At 40.5% G+C, this 19,566-nt stretch overlaps 3 protein-coding genes across 5 annotated transcripts in view; 2 read left to right on the top strand and 1 right to left on the bottom strand.

Moving 5' to 3' along the window:
- The window catches only part of LOC124400759 (gamma-aminobutyric acid receptor subunit rho-1-like), a 10,780-nt gene extending 4,126 nt beyond the window's left edge, over positions 1–6,654 (top strand). For both annotated transcript variants that reach the window (XM_046872505.1, XM_046872506.1), the window contains exons 4-10: positions 657–724; positions 852–1,075; positions 3,205–3,287; positions 3,798–3,938; positions 4,078–4,230; positions 4,319–4,515; positions 5,448–6,654. In XM_046872505.1, coding sequence (XP_046728461.1) covers positions 657–724; positions 852–1,075; positions 3,205–3,287; positions 3,798–3,938; positions 4,078–4,230; positions 4,319–4,515; positions 5,448–5,747 — 1,166 coding nt within the window. In that variant the 3' untranslated portion in view covers positions 5,748–6,654. The remainder of the gene's footprint in view (positions 1–656; positions 725–851; positions 1,076–3,204; positions 3,288–3,797; positions 3,939–4,077; positions 4,231–4,318; positions 4,516–5,447) is intronic.
- Positions 6,655–6,998: 344 nt separating this feature from the next.
- On the top strand, positions 6,999–11,984 carry ginm1 (glycoprotein integral membrane 1). Its single transcript, XM_046873404.1, has 8 exons — positions 6,999–7,151; positions 8,402–8,461; positions 8,543–8,642; positions 9,111–9,268; positions 9,857–10,016; positions 10,102–10,310; positions 10,566–10,729; positions 11,040–11,984. Exons 1-8 carry the CDS (start codon positions 7,068–7,070, stop codon positions 11,158–11,160), a joined length of 1,056 nt encoding a protein of 351 aa, XP_046729360.1. The 5' UTR covers positions 6,999–7,067; the 3' UTR covers positions 11,161–11,984.
- katna1 (katanin p60 (ATPase containing) subunit A 1) lies at positions 11,769–19,566 on the bottom strand. Of its 2 annotated transcripts, none has more exons than XM_046873403.1 (11): positions 19,455–19,566; positions 17,968–18,131; positions 17,594–17,736; positions 16,168–16,354; positions 15,025–15,149; positions 13,937–14,042; positions 13,446–13,604; positions 13,246–13,372; positions 12,835–12,966; positions 12,623–12,749; positions 11,769–12,404 (listed from the first exon to the last, which is right to left on the bottom strand). In XM_046873403.1, the coding sequence occupies exons 2-11, from the start codon at positions 18,127–18,129 to the stop codon at positions 12,206–12,208; spliced, it is 1,467 nt and encodes a 488-aa protein (XP_046729359.1). In that variant the 5' UTR covers positions 18,130–18,131; positions 19,455–19,566; the 3' UTR covers positions 11,769–12,205. The 2 variants fall into 2 exon arrangements, with proteins under 2 accessions (XP_046729359.1, XP_046729358.1); XM_046873402.1 differs by having other exon boundaries at positions 19,347–19,509.

The following is a 19,566-nucleotide window of genomic DNA, read 5'->3' as shown; positions in this document are numbered from 1 at the left end:
GACCCAGACGTCTAGACGTCACAATTTGGCCCTTAAATCCTTACACTTGGCCATTTTTCCTGCTTCTAACATCAACTTTGAGAACAAAAATGTTCACTTGCTGCTTAATAAATAAATCCACTCACAAACAGGTGCCTTGACGAGGAGATACCCAGCGTTATTCACTATACCGGTCATTACGTTGTAAAGTCATAATGTTACACCTGATCTATATGTAGGAAGAAGCTAACAGAGTCAAAAGTTCGGGTAAAAAAAAGGAAGTGAGAAGCGTTAGCTCGGTAGGTAAGACTTCAGATTACTTTTTCTTCTGATCCAAAAGTAAAAAAATTTAATTCAAGCACCACTGCGGGGGTTCTTGATCCAGGCTCTTAATCCTAAACTGCTCAGGTGTATAAACGTGATAATTGTAAGTAGCTCTGGAGAATGGCCGTCTGCTGAATGCTGTAAATGGTTTCAAAGTTGTGCGTTTGTGGTATCAAAACAAATGCGCAAATACATCTAAATGCCCGGAATGTTTAGAAGTAAATACAACCATCAAACAGGAACGCTTTTGAACTGGTTGGTTGAGGAGAAACTCTATTAAGTAAAATTAGTAAATTAAGAACAAAGAACCTACCGAAGAACCCATATAATAGTCCTTCACTGTTGTTTCTCAGGTCCTGCGGTTCCTGTAGGTGTGGATGTGCAAGTTGAAAGTCTGGACACTATCTCCGAAGTGGATATGGTGAGAGAATCTGTCAGACAAGCATGTTTTTTTTATTAGTTTTTGTTCAAGGTCCAACAGAAATTCAAAAAGATGATGTGTGAGTTCTTAGCTAGATTTTCAATGTTGTTGTTGTGTTGGTGAGCAGGACTTCACCATGACCCTGTACCTGAGGCACTATTGGAAAGACGAGCGTCTGTCCTTTCCAGGAAAGACCAACCAGAGCATGACCTTCGATAGCCGCTTGTTAAAGAAAATCTGGGTCCCTGATATGTTCTTCGTCCATTCCAAACGCTCCTTCATCCACGACACGACAACGGACAACGTCATGCTGAGGGTCTTTCCGGACGGCAAAGTGCTCTATAGTGTCAGGTGCGTAAAACATTGATTCCCAAGATTTTAGAAAGCACTTCATTGATGTGGTAACTTAGTGGTTAATTTATTGGACTTTGGAGCCAAAGGTTGCGAGTTCAAAACCCAGCAACACCAAGCTGCAGATCCTGGGCCCCTGAGCAAGGCCCATAGCTGCTCAAATGTACAATAAGGGCGTCAGCCAAATGCTGTAAATATTCACACGTAAATGTGCATTTTTATACAGAGCAAAGTAACTTGTATTTGAATCTAGTAGGAAACGTTTTTATGTTGCAGCAAACAGGACCAGGACCATCACTAAACTGTGTTTTTGTTAGTCGAGGCAAACGTTGGTCTGAGTAGTGAATCCGAATTGTCTGTGGACCTGCTTACTTTTTATACAGTGTGAGATCTGTGTGTGAAACGCTGATTTTTGCAGGAAACAGTCGCTCCTGGGACCGTTTTTCTTCCGGAGTTTCTGTCTGAGAACTTGTCAAAACAAGAATATTTCACTCTGAAAAAGTGGGTGGACACCAAAATCCATAATACTAAAGAACTCGCAATGGATAAATATGATATTAGGAATGAATATGTTTTAGCAACCTCACATTGTAGATGCCAGTCTTTCATTTTTTTCAATTGTTTTATTATTACAACAAGTGTTTGATATTGGGTGGTTGTTTTGGGACCCTAAAAGCAAGGACCTATTTTAAACATGTGGTCTAGATACAGTTGGGAAAACATCTGGCAACCACAGACATAAACTGTACATACATTACAGTATATGGAAAAAATTGTGTGGATTTTTATCATTGCGAATATTTGATTTTAAGATTATGTGTGTGTGTAAAGTGGTTAGCGTTCCAATTCCTCGCAAAGGTGTAGAGCAGGGTTTGAGTTCAATAGCAGGCCACTCGAGATCTTCCACATAGGGCACAGGGGCAAAGGGGCACATGCTGGAACAAGTTTGGGTCTCTTAGTTCAATTTAAAGGGGGGAAAAATCATGCAACCTGCATCCTGTACAATTGTGTGCCTCCAACCATGTGGTAGTGACGGGACATTCATTAATGATGCTCTATGAGGCTCTAATTTCAAGTGTGCAATTGTTCATGTTGACTCCTGTCTCACCGGCACTGCAGCTACTTTTCAAAAAAAGCATGTTAAGTAAATACCGAAAAGTTGCTGAAATCACAATCCATACCATAATCAGAAGCCCATAATCAGCACGGCGTATTAAAGCTCACATAATCTCCCAGGCAACGGATTGCCAGCGGGTTTAGTGCTTCCCCTAGACGTGATGTCAACTTTTAACTCCGGTATTATTCGATTCTCCACAGCTCCTATTAGTTAAAGCTGCACCGGACCGGACGAGCATGGTGGTAATTCCACATCTGTTCCAGGAATTGTTGGAAGTACAGAAGCGAGGTCATGTGACCACCCTGTCGGATGTACAAAATCTAGCTTATAGATGAGGGCTTAATCGCCTGCCTGCTGCTGCAGCTGTGGCTGAACACATCTGGGTTAATATTTGCCTAACCTCTATATAAAGCAAAATTAGTTAAGTACCAAATCAAGTTTATTTCTATAGCGCTTTTCACAACAGACATTGTCTCAAAGCAGCTTTACAGTACCAGTCCGTAATATGCAATTGTTTTCATTCGTCACTAACCAAGAGACCCTCTATATGGACAAGAAGGTATTGGGACACTTTTTCAGCAAGCATCGGATTTTCACCTCACTTGAGATTAGAAACCCGAACCTGCTCCAACATGACAATGCACCTGTGGGCAATGCCAGCTTCATTAAGATACTAGGTGGTATACAAAAAAAGCTTTTGTAACACTCCAACAGATGGCAGCACAGCGCTGCACGCACAGTCTCAGGGAGCACCGACCTTCATAAGTCAGTGTGCCAGAAGACATCGTCCTGTGTACATCATGAGCTGTGCAACTGGCACTATTTTCTTCTTTACTAAGGCCCTTGTGTTTGAATGAGCACAAATTTCCACAAAATCATTCGTCCTCGCAGAAAAACGGATCTTATCATAAGAGCAAGTGGAGAATAAATGTGGAACGAGATGAACAAAAACTAAAGAAAATTACTAGTCGTTACGCCTAAATGTTGTAAATGATGTGTGTAACATTTTCAGGGTCACAGTTACAGCGATGTGTAATATGGACCTCAGCCGCTTTCCTCTGGACACCCAGACATGCTCACTGGAGATCGAAAGCTGTGAGTACCTTTTTCTTTACTCTGTAACTCAGTAACTTGTACAATTCTTACATTAATTGGGTTTAATTCTGCCGTTAGAGGTGGACCGATTGATCCCGCTGGCTATAATAACTCTCCCATACCAGCAGATGGCAGTAGTCTGTATTCATGATCCAAACAGGAAAACTGGAAGAACTACAGTAGAACTATGAATTTATAAAGCAAGCAGCTCTCCGTCATTACTAACAGATTCATGTTGCTTTTTCATCATATCCGCTAAGTTGCAAAGACAAGAGCAAGAATGACAACAAGCGTCTGTAAAAATCCGCTAAAAGTATCGGGCAAAAAAAATCGGCATCGGCATCGGCCAGAGAAAAACCCAAATCGGTCGACCTCTAGCCTTGTACTGTTCAACCCATACAGAAATCTAAAATATGGCCAAAATATGGCTCATGTTTCCAGAAACGTCTCCTGATTATTAACTTCAGTCCTTCAAACTGTACATGCATGTTACTTCTGACTCCTTCGCAGATGCCTACACCGACGACGATCTGATGCTCTACTGGAAGAAGGGGAACGACTCCCTGCAGACCGACGACAAGATCTCGCTTTCACAGTTCCTCATTCAGGAGTTTCACACTACCACTAAACTAGCCTTCTACAGCAGCACAGGTACTTCATACGTCTGGATCGTGTAAGTGCTTCCAGCATTGATGATTACGCGTGTCCCAGATGAAGGATTTAGATAATCGAATGGGAATTGGGAATGAAGTTTTTTCCTGTAAAGTTGTCTTTCCTTTTCCTCCTGCAGGTTGGTACAACCGTCTGTACATCACGTTCACCCTGAGGCGTCACATTTTCTTCTTCCTGCTGCAGACCTACTTTCCCGCCACCCTGATGGTCATGCTGTCCTGGGTGTCCTTCTGGATTGACCGGCGTGCCGTCCCCGCCCGAGTCCCTCTTGGTGAAATTTACTTTGAGATTTTTTTTTTGTACAGTAAACAACCAGGCTACAATATCATGGAATTAAATTTTTTTTTTAATCTCCTCAGGCATCACTACGGTGCTCACCATGTCCACCATCATCACAGGCGTTAACGCGTCCATGCCCCGAGTGTCCTACATCAAAGCCGTGGACATCTACCTGTGGGTCAGCTTCGTCTTTGTCTTCCTGTCCGTCATTGAGTATGCAGCGGTCAACTACCTGTCTACTCTTCAGGAACGCAAAGAAAGGAAGCTCAGGGAGAGGGTAAGATTAAAGCCATGAGGTGCTTTCACTTCCAAATGTTAAGTATGTGATATGAGGTGATATATGATATGACCGTGGAGGACAGTCCTTCATTGTATTTCACTGTCCTCCAATGTCCTTCTCTTTCCTCCAATGTCCACCACTGTCCTTCTCTTTTCTCCAATGTCCACCATTGACCTCCACTGTCCTTCTCTTTCCTCCGCTGTCCACCATTGACCTCCACTGTCCTTCTCGTTGATCCACTGCCCACCATTGTCCTCCACTGTCCTTCTCGTTCCTCCACTGTCCACCATTGTCCTCCACTGTCCTTTCCTTTCCTCCACTGTACTTCATTGTCCTCCACTGTCCACCATTGACCTCCACTGTCCTTCTCTATCCTCCACTGTCCACCATTGTCTCTGAGAACTCCATGATTTCTTTCCCCAAAAGTACAATTTATTTATATATTATTTATGTTTTATTGTGTTATGTATATTTTATTTAATATATTAAATATATAAATAATATATTATTTTAATATTTATTTATGCATATATATTTTATAACAAGTCATTTTTATATAATTTATAATAAAGAATATGATAAATAGAAATTTATTTTATAAATATAAATTAATAAATTAAAAAAAAAAATTATATATTAATATGCTAATAATATAGTATTTTAAACTATAACATTGTAACTTTTACTGATATATTTGGGAAATATTTTAATCAGTGTATATCTATTATTATTATTATTATTATTATTATTATTATTATTATTATTATTATTATTATTATTATTATTATTATAAAAATTGTTAGTACTGATTTTTCACATTTAAACCAGTGCAGATTTTATATTGGAAAAAAGAAAAAAAAGAACATGTATTTGTGAAGAGAGTTAAAGCCGTGCCCCTACTCCCTCCTCCCTCCTCCCTCCACTTCCAGCTGCCGTGCACCTGCAAGATGTTTCACGAGGGCCACCTGATGATGAGCAGCAGCTACAGCGAGATGGACACCATGACCACCGGGCATTACGGCGTGTCCGAGATGAACGGAGAAAAGCGTGAGCACGTGTTGGTTCACCTGGCTCTAGACAAGGAGCAAAGCTCTCACGGCCGAGCTGAAAAAACCCGTTCGTACGCCAGCCTCTGGATCGACACTCATGCCATCGACAAGTACTCGCGTGTGATCTTCCCAGGAGCATACACCATCTTCAACATCATATACTGGTCCATTTATTCCTAACAGCTGCCGAAGTGTGCGTTCTCATCTACAGAGTCATCACCTGACCAGTCTGCTCCAACAGCTGCAAGTCATCTAGAATAAAGATCTCACTGAATATCAAGACTGGTAGAAACAAACCAAGAAAACAAGCCCACACACCGTATGTCTGTCTTCCCATACACTTGCAGGAACATAGCTGGGTCTTTGGATGTGCTAGCATGAAATTTCCCCTTCACTTGATCCAGAAGACCCAAATGTCCCACCATCATAATGCTCCTGCACACAAAACCTTCCATGAAGATATTCTACATCTAATACTTCTTCTATATCTTGCCTCGTCTTTCATCGCTTGTTGAAATGAGCAAAACTATTAGCGAAAATGCCAAAATAGCATCATTCATTTCACTGATACAAATGAGTAGTTGAGGGTTATGGGTTTACCTTAATGGCCGAGCACTATCAGCATTGTGCTGCTGGGATTTGCACTTACAATCTTCTCACCATAAGTCCAACATCTTGGTGAAACTAAGAACACCGTAACCAAGGTGAAGCACGGTGGCGGGAGTTTCATGATACAGTAAATGTCTGCTATTCAGCAAAACGCCACCGGGGGCATCAAACCTGGATAGAGTGATGCACAGGAAAATATTTGTGGAGAATTTAATGTCATTATCCAGGGGTCATTTTGGTGCTCTATCTCTCTATCCAGAAATACAGTACGCTATATCAGGTGTTCGGCCATTTTGTACTGATTTTCTGAAATTATACTGAAATTCTGAGCAAATTAGTGAGTAGATTTTATGGTGTTTATGTCTGGAATCAGAATGAAAGACTCCACAGTAATCGTTGGTACATAATGTATGTTAATAAATATCTGTTTGGTCTTGTTCATTTGATTTTTTTTTTTAAATAAATGTAATAAATGTGACTCTCCGTCATATTTCTTTCTAATTTTTTTATTTTCTACTTTTCACATTTCATGTATTTCATGTATAGGTGAGCGAAAATGACAAATATATATATATATATATATATATATATATATATATATATATATATATATATATATATATTGCCTCTGTCTATTTAGCGCTTCTGTAACTTTTTTGATCTTTGCCTGAAGCTTGCTTTTATTTATAATATTGACGGTATTGAGATGTGGATTGTTTCAGGCAGGACTTTACTGAAGGCTTTAGATATGAAATACACCGTCCGCCATTCTGCGTGTAGTACACTTTTCTCTCCGCTGGGTGGCAGTAAAGCTGATGTTAGTGTTCAGCTTCCTGTAGAAGAAGAAGAAGAAGAAGGAGCAGGAGGAGGTTTTCGTGTTTGTTAGCAGTGATGGCGTCGTACTGTGGAATATTTGTGTTCATGATTTCTTCTCTTTTGGTCTGCGCTTTGGCAGAGACGCGGCAGTTTACCGCAGTAAGTCTTTGGGGTAACTGTAGAAGAGCGACCTGGTTTGTGAATCAGCTGCTAAACGCTGCTAGGTGTTTATTAGCTTCAGCTGATGGGAGTCGCGATTATAACTAACTGTGTGTGTGTCAATTATTTCAGCTAATTAGTTCTAATATTATTGCTCATATATAATTTCAGGAAATGTATCTGCATATTTCCGAAATGTGTTTATTATTAAAATAAAATTTGCTTGGACAAGGTCCACCTCCTCTGCTTTGTGATTGGCTGCTTGCTCGAAGTCGTTCGTTCATTTACAGAAAACGAGCCAATCAGACAACAGGAGGCGGGGCCTGTGGAAAACGGGAAGTGACTAATTTTTTTCTGGAATATTATGTATTCGGAATTATGCTGAATTGTACTGGTTGAGGTGTGTCATTAGGGGGTAAACAACGATTAATCAATGCCGACAACGATTAATCATCCGATTACTTCGATCATGAAATTTGTTAGAAAAATAAAATTGAAAAAGTACCTATCTATGAAAATGTTCTAAAGGAAGTGATTCATAAATTATCCATTCATAAATAAATAATTCTATAATTAATAAATAATAAATATGATAAAGCGTGCAGTCTCGTATTAAAACAAACAGCACGTCAAACATTCGATTCGCCTCTTGTAATGATGGTGGATTTTCTCTGGATTTTTATGTTTCTCCATCTGCAGACGCGACCCGGAACAACTATCAGTATGTATTTTTGCAGATAATTCCAGCAAACTATCAATGCCGATTAATTGGCAGAACCGATTTATATGATTTTTTTTTTTTAAATAAAGAATTTGACACTTTACTTTAATGTATTGACTAAAGTAAGAATATTTAACACAACGACTAAATCACATAAAACAGAAACTGCATGTTTTTGTTAAAATTTTTATTGTTTAAAGTTTTAATGCAATTGAACTTAATAAAAAAAATAATACACATTATATAAATGTGTGATATGTTCTGGGAAGTACAAAAAGGTTCACATTTGATATATGTATATCTGATGATTTTCCAGTAATAAAATTGTGATTGTATATCGTTATCGGGGCATAAAACTGTTTGCGTCATGATTTTGGTTTTGGTCATATTGTCAAGTGTGTGTCCTGTTAGGAACTATACTGGCAATCCTGCTATAAGACTTGTCTAATCTTCTCGCTTGGATGGAGTCATAAAAAATTCTAATCCTGAGAAACGTAAAGTGTGTGTAATTCAGCCTTTTTATCCACAGGAAAATGTGATCAACGTGACCGCCGTTAGTGAAAACGAAGAGTCAACCTACAACGTGCAGGTACCCAAAAATCATTCAATTCGTACTGTATATCTGAAAGCGTATTTGCCTCAAACCCTCACCACGTTTTCTTGGTTTCAGATCAGTTTGAACATCACCCTGGCGGACAACAAGACGAGCGTCAACGGGGTTCCGCTCAAGCCGCAGGAGGTGATGAGGATGCCGTGCCAGGCTTTGCTGTGTGAGTTCAGTGTTATTACAGTAGGAACCTACAGTGTAGGGCCAAAAGTATCGGGAAACCTTTTCCAGCCACATGTGCTTCTTCCACAAAGTTGGAGGCACACAAGTGAATGACGTCTTTAGATGCAGTAGGATTGAAGATTTGCTTTCCATGGGTTGGAGTGGAAGATGTTCCTGCTATAGAGCTCAACCCCTATAGAACACCTCAGGCCTCCTCACCTACATCACTACCTGACTTTATGAAATCTCCACAAAATCTAGTAGAACATCTCCCCAGAAGGTTATTAGATCAGTGAATAGAGACTCGATGTGGAATAGGATGTAGAAAGAAGCCCACTCTTATGTATCCACAAACTTTGGCCCATATATCCACGGTGAAAATCTTCAATCCGGCTGTAAATCCGTCATGTGTTTCTGTAGAAGTTTTTGAATCTCTGTAACACGCTAACGCTGACTCATGTGTCCACAGTATACGGCAGTAACGCGAGCCTGAGCGACGGCGCTGAGACGTTCCTCAGCAGTGTGTTGAGGCTGATGCTGGATCACTCGTACCTGCAGAGCGAAGCAGGAGACGAGGTGCTGCTCCTGACTATAGGGCAGGAGATGATCCAGCTGGGTGAAGAGAAGGTCTGAATTCCTGTTTGTAAGCCTAATGTGATAACAGCAATCTCCAGAATGTAATTTTTTGTAATTGTGTATTCACATCTCGGGTTTCAGATTCCATGAGGAACATGTTAATAGACTTGAAGATCCAGTGTAGGAAAAAAAACAAAAAAAAAACGATTGCTCAGTATTAGGTAAAGAATAAATCCTCTTGGACTGTATGTTATGTTGCTTGAGATGCTTTCCGTATTAGTTATGAGAGCATCCACCAACGAGCGGTTACTATAGCAACTAGGGAGTTCACTTTTATCTTTTTGATTCAGATGGACAGCAAATCAATTTACTTATGTGCCTTCTGCAAAAAAAAAAAGATTAAATTCTTGTGTCTGCAGAAAGTTACAGCTCTACCTCTGCCATGTTAATCTGTATTGTATGTGACTCAGGACACGGTAGAAAATATCGGTCGCATTTTGTCACTTTGTAAATATACATCACATCTACTGCATTATATTTAAATCATTTTTATTTTATGCATCAAATCATTTTAACTTTAATGCCGACGCGAATCGATGAATCTTCACATCCATAACTCAACTCGTTAAAAACGCGCAGGTTTGGCAACCGGACGTGTGGGAAGTGAAAATGCTGTTGAACCAGAGCTCAGAGGAGGTGACCCGAGAACAATCCACCTACCCGGCGAGATCCAGCAAGATCGTGGCCATGCCGCGGGAGAACGACTTCATCATGAGCGAGGAGTTCGTGGCTAAAACAGGTCGGTGTTCACCGTCGATTCGATTTTTTTTTTTTTCTTTGCGAGCGTACGACTAACGCTGATAAATACTCCTCCTCCTTTACAGTCGACGAGCAGGTTCTACACACCACCAGTCACTACCCGCTGAAGCAGGCCGAAACCACACAGGAGGAGACGGCCGCGCCGGGGAAACTCCCTGAGACGCCGCTGCGGATGGAACCCGACGTTCTCTTCGAGCACGGAGAGGAGGACACATTCAATCCCGATGACCTGCTTCCAGACGTCCCTCTCCACAAGCCGCACTCGTCTTATAACGTAATCCAACTGTTCCTAAACTAAAGCCTGATCCAGTTCATTAGAATGGCTGGGCTGGTACAAGGGTTACTATGGTAACCGCGTGCATCTCGCTTCTGTTTTATATAAAAGCAAAAAAATTAAGTATTATGTCATACATTTTAAGAACCAATCGGAGCCCACTGTGCAAGATTATTATTATTATTTTTTTTAAAAGTTCGCATAATTTGAGCTTCTGCTCTGTGTGTGTGTGTGTGTGTGTGTGTGTGTGTGTAGGTGGTCTGTCGTTGGGTGGAGGAGCTCCGGGACAAACTGAGGCGCTTCTGCACCGAGTCTCTGCCGCTCTTCTTCCTCATCATGTGGGTGGTGGTGGTCGGCGTGGTCGGCTCGGCGGTCATCATCAAGATCCTCGACCTCCTGTTTCCCACGTGTGAACACAAGTACGTGGGGAAACACAAGTATTTCGTGGGAGTGTTTGGGTTTCGGGTAGGAATTTGGCGTCCTTTTTAGCAAGTTTCTGATTGGTGCACCAAAAGTATATGGACAGCCTGTTCCACATTGTCCCCATTTGCTGTTATGGTGAGCTCCATTCTTCTGGGAAGATTCTTAGGAAAGTCAGTATGTAGGTGAGGAGGCCTGGGGTGCTGCTCAAATTCATCCTAATGGGGTTAGAGCTCTATAGCAAAGCACTTTTTTACTGAATGTGTTCATGTGGCTACTGTATATAATTATCCCCCCCCTCCCACACAGGGGTTTCTTTCATCTGAACCCAGAGACCCTGATGCCTGAGGAGGAGAAGCAGAGCCTGATAGAGAACATGGAGCTGGGAGTGGAACAAGAGAAGAGCAGTGTGAAAGCAGAGCTGTACTGATCCCCTTCTCCTACACTGTTAATGCATTTTCTGTGAGTTGTTTTTTTTTTTTTTCTTTTCTTTTCATCCCTTTTTTCAAATGTAGCACTTTACTCATTTCAGATTCGCTCCTTTATTCAAAAGGACGAACGATGTTTCCCAGTTCACCAAGGCATTACCTGGATTTGTTTTTGCTGTTGCATTGTGTGTAAAACGCAGGCCGAGTTTTGGGGGGGAAAAATGATTGTAGTGAATAATGTATTTATGCACTTAATCGAAAAGTAGTTTCGGGACCACTATCTGTGTTTAAAGTGGAGGACGGTCGCACGCTTTTCCTTTTGTGGAGAAGAAAAAGTCAAAATATTCCCAATTGTTAAAGATTGCACTTTTTTTTTGGGAAATTGATGTTATTTCACTCATGTTCTGTGCTTTGATGGTGTCCTGAATAAGCTGCTCGAGTTGTAAAACCTAAATCTACGTGGCATGTGTCTCGTGCGTTTACGATGACCACCGTTTAGTTCATGGAATGAGCCACTCCCCTTTCAGCCCTTTGAAAAATGCGTAAAATCGTGAATCGTGTGTGGAGCACAAGCGTGCATGCTTCAGGACACAATTTTACTTCATCCTGGTACTGTATATAGGACTTTATTACATAGACATCATGATCAGCTTAAAAATACACCTGGGACACTAGAAAAAAAACCACTGATTGGAAGTAGTGTGTTTGAAATTCATCCTCGATGCAGCACCTCGAATGAATGGCAGTGTATTAAAAAATGTTATTGTGCATTATAAAATATTTGGTATGTGAAGACGATTCCAATAAATCACAGCCTTGACTTTAACACACAGACTAAGTGCTGATTGGTCACGTTTCCTGCTTTGTCGACGGAGGCGCCTTTTCAAAGTGCTGAAATAATTTAAAGGTGCAGTTTGTCGTTTTTTTGAAATGCCATTTCTCCAGATCAGATTTGCTCTTTAATAAAGTGTCTATAAATATTCTTATTACAAACTGCCCCTTTAAAAATATATACTTAGAGTTTTACCCCCCGGGGTGAGAATGAGGTCAACAGGAGCCGAACTCCGAGATCCACTTCTCGTATTTCTCAAGGTCGGAGGCAGAGACCGTTTTCGACACTTTGGTCAGGGCCATCTGGAAATCCTCCATGGTGGTGGGCATGTGCATCTCGTCTCGGGAAATGTTCCGGATCTCCTCTTGGGTCAGACCCTCGATCCGTCGTCTCATGGCCATCAGAGAAGCGTCTCTGTGAGAGGCGGGGAAAAAAAAAACAATCCAGGGTTTCTGCAGGGTGAAGAATTAAGGTTTAAGATGCACATTTGAAATGTTTTTGTTTGTTAGTTTCTGTGGGGTTTCTGAACTTTGCGCTATAGATCTTCAATTTCATTCTTGAAGGTCTTAAATTGGACTGGGTGACACCTGCAGAAACCCTGTAATGGGTATGACGGTCCTGGTCGGTTGTACCTGCAGACGTTGGTGATGTCGGCGCCCGAATATCCCTCCATCTGCTCTGCGATCTTCTCCATCTCCACGTCGTTAGCCAGCTCCAGCTCCTTCAGGTTGATCTTCAGCAGGTCGGCACGGCCCTTCGCTTCAAATCAAACCACACACACACTTCATTAAATACGCAATATCGGGATCCGATTCCTCGCACGTGCTGTGTTTTCGGAGGGTACCTGTGGGCAGTGGGATGTAGATCCGTTTCTCCAGGCGGCGTCTCAGAGCTTCGTCGATGTCCCAAGGGAAGTTTGTGGCTGCAAGGACCATCACCATTTTCGAAGGGTCGTTATCTGACGATCCTCCGACCCCTACGAGATGGATTATGAAAACACTACAACTATATGGACAAAAGTATTGGGACACCTGACCTTTAGAGTGTTCCCACAAAACTGTATAGGACATCTAGCAGCTCCAAACCTGTTTCAGGGGATGGACTAGAAGATCTTGAGTGGACTTTACTAACACCCTTGTTTTGGCTGAATGAGCACCGATCTTTTGGTCAGGTGTCCACAAACTTTTGCCCATGCAGGTGTATATTAAAACATTATCTAAATACGAATGGAATCGCCGCGTCTGTGTTCGCATACCATCCATTTGCACGAGAAGTTCAGCTTTGACGCGTCTGCTCGCTTCGTGCTCCTCCGATGTTCCCCTGCGGCTGCACATCGAGTCGATCTCGTCGATGAAGATGGTGGTGGGAGCGTAGAACCGCGCCTGCACGTGCACACCGGAGTGAAACGTTATGAAGCAAAAGTAAAAGTGTGTGCGCGCGCGTGTGAAGACTCACCATTTCGAACAGCAGGCGCACAAGTTTCTCCGACTCGCCTCTGTATTTGGAGGTAAGTGAAGAGGACGAGATGTTGAAGAAGGTGGTGTGGCATTCTGTCGCTACCGCTTTCGCCAGCAGGGTCTTTCCTGTACCCGGGGGGCCGACCATGAGCACGCCCTGCGGCAAACAAAAACTGTTTACAAATGTCGATAATAATAATAATAGACAAGCAATTTTATGTTTCGCATTCAACTGTACTGAAATTAAATGTCAAAAAACTTAATTCCATGTTAAGATGTTGATTGGGCCTCCATTTTTTTTTTTATATCTTGAGAAAATAAAAGCCAAGTTGAAATAAAACTTAAATTATTTACATTTCCCAACCAGCAGATGGTGCTGCACACACAAGCCACTCAGTCCAGGGTTCCTTTGGAGTTTGCGTCACAAGTCTTTGTTTATAACACTAACACACATTAAATAAATGAATGAATAAATAAAATCAGGTGTACCTTCCACGGTCGCCTGATCCCCTTAAAGAACTCGGGCATCCACATGGGCAGCACCACGGCCTCCTTTAGGAGCTTCTTGGGTTCCTCCAGATCAGCGATGTCGTCCCTGGGGAAAAGAAGGGCGTAGTCAACAGGGCTGCGCCGCCACATGCTAATACATATGCAAACACATTGTGTGCTTCAAAGTAAAAAAACATCACAAAAAAACTTTTCTACACTGATCCAAGCCTTTATATTTATCTGCTGTACATTCATCCACATATTACATTCTGCACATCGACATGCACAAATGTGATTATCATTTTTTAATTGATCAATCAGTCTATTTATGAATCATTTCAATCCATCTCTCTTCTATCTAAAAATCAATCTTCTCATCCATCTACCTATCATCAATCAATCTATCATTCTTCAATCAATCAATCAAATCTATCTACCTATCATTCATCAATCTATCTATCATTCTTCAATTAATCATATCTATCTATCTCTCTTCAATCTATCATTCTTCTATCCATCTATCCATCTTTAATCAGTCTATTTCTAAATCATTTTTCAATCCATCTATCTTCTATCTAAAAAAATCTATCTATCTATCTAAAAAAATCTATCTATCTATCTAAAAAAATCAATCTATCTATCTATCTATCTATCTATCTATCTATCTATCTATCTATCTATATCTATCTATGGAGGAAGATCTTGGTGACTCTCCAGTTATAGAACTCAAACTCTATAAAACGCCTTTGGGAAGAACTGAAACATCTCTCCGGGTCTCCTCACCTCCATCCGTATGCACAAACGTTTGTCTGTATAGTGTGTGGTTTTGTTCAGAGATTGTGTTTGATATTTACTTCTGTCACTAAAGCGAACATTTCTACAAGCTTCACACAGCCGTTGAGGAAGATCTGAAAGATCTGCGAGACGCATGCAGGCGCCGTGGAACCGTTTTTCAGGAGCGACAGAAGGAAGTGTTTTTCTGCTCATTTCCCCGACGCAACTTCATGCAAATGTTTCAGGCTGACGCTTAGATCGCCAACTTCACCGGGAACAAGTAGATTTGGTAAGCGAGAGGAAAACAAACGCACCACTTCACGTTGGGGTTCTGGGAAATGATGTCTCGCTCGAGCGCATCGATCAGGTCCCGGTCTTCTCCTCCTCCTCTTTCGAACCTCTTCGGCTCCGGCTCGGGGGCCTCGGGGGATGCTTTGCTCTGGTTGAGGAGGAACAAACGCAGATGTTAAACACAAACCCTGAGTTTCCATTACAACGAAGCAGCTGCAGGGTTTTTACTGATCTCTGAACCCACAGAGACGCCCGTGTTTACTCTGATGGAGGAAACCGGTATCGCAGGTCGTCATTGTGCTGAAAGTAAATACAGGATATCAAATACGACGTGTCGGGTTACGGCGACTCGTGACGCTCGTAACGTGTTCAGACAGACGAGAGATACGGATCACACTGAATAATAATAACTGAAATTACACAAAAGCACGCACACACACACACACACACACACACACACACACACACACACACACACACACACACACACACACACACACACTCTGTTTACTCCATGTGCAGGTCACCTTTAGGTCCTTTGTTTATCCTGAGCCTCTTCTTAAAAAATAAATAAATAAACATATCTACAGGAAGTGAAAATGATTTACCTTTCCAGCATCTTCTGCCTTTTCAAAAACCCCGAGATCCACCTTTAGAGTTCTGCACCAGGGCCGAAACGATCCTTCCGACTGTGGTTTCCCTACGGACCATTATTACAGACGCGCCACCACTTGCTAAACTCACGAAAGACGCTTACAAAATGAAAAACAAAAATACGGGAAGAGAAGAGCGATGGCGCGAGGAGAAGTGTTTTAATGGATTTTTTTTTTTTTTTTTTAATTTCTATTGTTGTATTTTGATGTATTACGGCAATTAAATGCACGAAAAATGGGTAGTTTTCACAGATATTCTTGCAATTTCAGCAATAAAAAAAAACGCAAAAAGGAAACGAATTACTCGATGGATTAATCAGTAAAATAATCGATCGCTGCAGACTTCGTTTGCACCATAAAATACAAACATTGGCGAAAAAAACGCCAAGAAAAACGTCTAGACAGCTTGTGAAGATATTAAGTAACTTCTGAATGACAAAATAATAAATAAAAAATAAAACATTAAAACAAAAATTGGCTGTTAAAATAAACAGACTCAATCAATGGACTCACCTTGTCGTCTTTCTGCTTCGGCGCGTTTTCCTTCTTCTCTTTGCCCTTCGGCGGTTTCGCTCGGTTGCCGTTGACGACGCGTGGCGACTGTCGAGGTTGGGAGCGTGGCCCGGCGCTCAATCTGCTACCGTGAGCTTTACCGTCTTTGTGCGGCACCGGGGCTTTGCGTACGGCGCACGGGGACGACCTGCATGAACAAAAACGTAACCGAATCTCACAATTGAATCACTAAACAATTTCTCCTCGTGGCTGATCTGGGATCTGACGTACTGCACAACCGTTGGATTTTTATCAAACCTATACCACGTGTACACTCTTTACTAAAAGGACGGATTTCACCGCATGTCGTACACGAATGTGTATGTGATGAATAAGATTTTTTTTTCATTCTTTTGAACTTTTTGGCTTTCCAAACCTGCTCTTTGATATTCGATACAAACCCTTTTGTTCTCTGATGATTTCTCGTCCTCCTCGCTCCGGCGTTTGTCAATATTTAATGTGCATGAAATGCTTCTCGGGATTTTCCGTAACGTGTTAAGAAACTTTGTCATGTTTGATAAGCGCAAAGACAAACGTGGAACATTTGCACAACAGTTACAGCTTTGGGTTATTATTTACACGTCGCTGTGACACTGAACTGTACATCACTAATAATCTAATAATCTAATCTCAGCCCAGTTTCAGCGTTTTTTAATAATCGTGTCAAACACTGGTATTGTTTGGGTCTAAATAAAATAAATAAATAAATAATACATTTTAAACAATTACGGTTCGGGTTCAATTTCGGTAGATTTAGGCTTTTCCCCAAATAATATATAAAATAATAATGATATTTAAAAAAAAAATCAAATAAATGCAATATTGATTAAAATTTAAATGAGCCTTAAATCGATTAAGTCAGCACATTAAATTAATTAAACATTTGTTAGATCCCATCTGGCTAATACAGATGTGGATATAAGTGTGTGTGTTACATTTAAATTAGGATATAATAAAAATTCTTTATCGCTGACAAATCCATATTTGCATATATTTCCGGATCACATCTCATTTGTTTCAGGTTTTAAATGTACCTTAAATTAACACTTTTCAGGTTTTTTAATACGCTAATCAAATATTCATGCTTTATGCAAACGCACGTTTATTATTAGTGAAATCGAAAATCGACATGAACACGTAACATTCTTGTAAATGTTCAAAAGTAATGATGGCGTTTTAAATGACATGTTTCCATACGGACGGTTTTAATTGCCGGATGTGTGAGTCAGTAAAACAAATGTTATAATTAAAAAAAGGTTTTAATTTAATTGTCATGGCAACGGCTGTGTATATTAATGTACATGTGATTTATATATTTTCTATTTTCTTTTCTTAATTTTAAATACATTTGCAGAAGATTTCCAACAAGCTGTTTTTCACTCCATACCTATGTTCGACCTGAACAGGCATGATGTCGTTCTCCTGGCTGAAACTGCTGGGTTTTGATGGCGCGCTGTCCAGCTGAAAGCTCTCCAGCGTGGTCATGATGTCCCTCACGTGCTTGTTCTCCTCGTTTATCTCCTGCCAAACCTGTCCATGAGATTTTCAAAGCTGAAACCAATAAAAAAAAAAAGAAAAGAAAAAGAAAAAACAGCATCCTGGTCTCTTCCTACAATCAGTCACACTACACTTTTGTCACGTTTCACTGACTTCCATTCACGCAAACGATCGAAACCGCGAGAAGATCACGATGGAAAGTCGAGTGTGACTGCAGGAATAATCTCCAAATTCAAGAAGAAAGGAAAAGAGGAAACGTTTTACCTGCTGCCATTTTTGCTGCACGGACGCGTCTCGCACCGAGAGCAGGTACTTCCTGATCTGCTCAAGTACGCCCTGGTAGTAGACCACGGCCGAGCTGTAGTTCCCCAGAAGGGCGTACTCTCTGGCCAACTTTACGTTCTCACTGATTTCCAACAAACTCATTCCTGTAGATGCGTCAGGACACATGCAAACATATAAAACACACAAAACATTTATAAAAAAAAAAAAAGAAGCTGGGAGCTTGTTCTTCTCCATGACATTGTACGGCCAAAAGTTTGTGGACACCTGACCATAAGATGTACATCCCATTCCACACTTAGTCCCAATTTGCTTCACTCTTTTCAGGGTAGATGTTCCACTAGATTTTGTGGAGATCTGTGCTCATTAATCCACAAGGGCGTTAGTAAAGTCTGATGTAGATGAAGTGAGGAGACCTGCGAGGTCACTCAAGATCTTCCACAAGGACCTGGCTTTGTGCACAAGAGCATCATCATGCAGGAACTGATCTGAAGGTCAAGTGAAGGGGAGCTCCTGAAGCAACAGCGTTCTCCGGAAAGAAGCAGCACATTCGGCTGGAAAAAGCCGGTTGTCCCAATACTTTTGGACATACACTTTCATGTGATAGTACAGATACAAGAGAAACTAAACCCCTAACAGAACAATTATTTCATGCATCAAATCACTTTGTCGTCGATTATTTTCCAATAAAACACACGTTTGATTTCTTACGGCGAACCAAATCGTCATTTGAATGCAAGTAATAATGACGATAATAATAAACGATCATTTAGGATTATAAACCATTTTATTTCTATTTTTTTTTCAGTAATGATTCGGTATAAATTATTTGAAAGATCCAAAATGGTCATTTGAATGCAACCAATAATAAATAATAATAAACAAAAATACAGGATTATAAAAAATATAATTTATTATTATTTTTTGAGTGATGATTTATTATAAATAATTTAAAAGATCCAAATTTTAATGCAACTAATAATAAATAATAATAATAATAATAAACAAAAATACAGGATTATAAAACATTTAATTAGTTTGTTTCTTTCAGTGATGATTTATTATAAATAAATTAGTCGACATCCAAAAGAACTTAGACCTGACCCTTATCGAAAAACGAGAGTTGGAAAATATCGCGAGATTTGATTAGTATCGTGATAATCAATCGCAAAGCCCCTACACCTTATAAACTAGTATTGTAATAAATACTGCTTATAAGTACACAAATACATTAAAATAACGTCATAAACATCATTTAGGTACCAGAGGGTCTTGTGAAATATTTATAAATAAAAAATTACTAGGCGTCGCTACGAAAAGCACAACTTTAATACTACACTTTCTTAATTATCACGACTTACCTGTCGTGTTGGTGGTGCAAAACTCCAATAAACAACGCCTAAACTCGGTTATAATGTGTAGACCCGAAAAAATATAAATATATACAAAAAATAAAGAAAGACCCAAACCTCAGCTCGATTCAGCAAACGCTAAAAGTTTTGAACAATCGTCGAAAATTAACCACGCATGCGTCAACTTGAGGGCAGGAACAAGTATGCGCATGCGCGGTACAAAGCATTT

The sequence above is a fragment of the Silurus meridionalis genome, chromosome 18 (assembly GCF_014805685.1).
Source record: "Silurus meridionalis isolate SWU-2019-XX chromosome 18, ASM1480568v1, whole genome shotgun sequence".
In the NCBI taxonomy this organism is placed as follows: domain Eukaryota; kingdom Metazoa; phylum Chordata; class Actinopteri; order Siluriformes; family Siluridae; genus Silurus; species Silurus meridionalis.
This window is presented reverse-complemented; position numbering and strand designations above follow the sequence as displayed.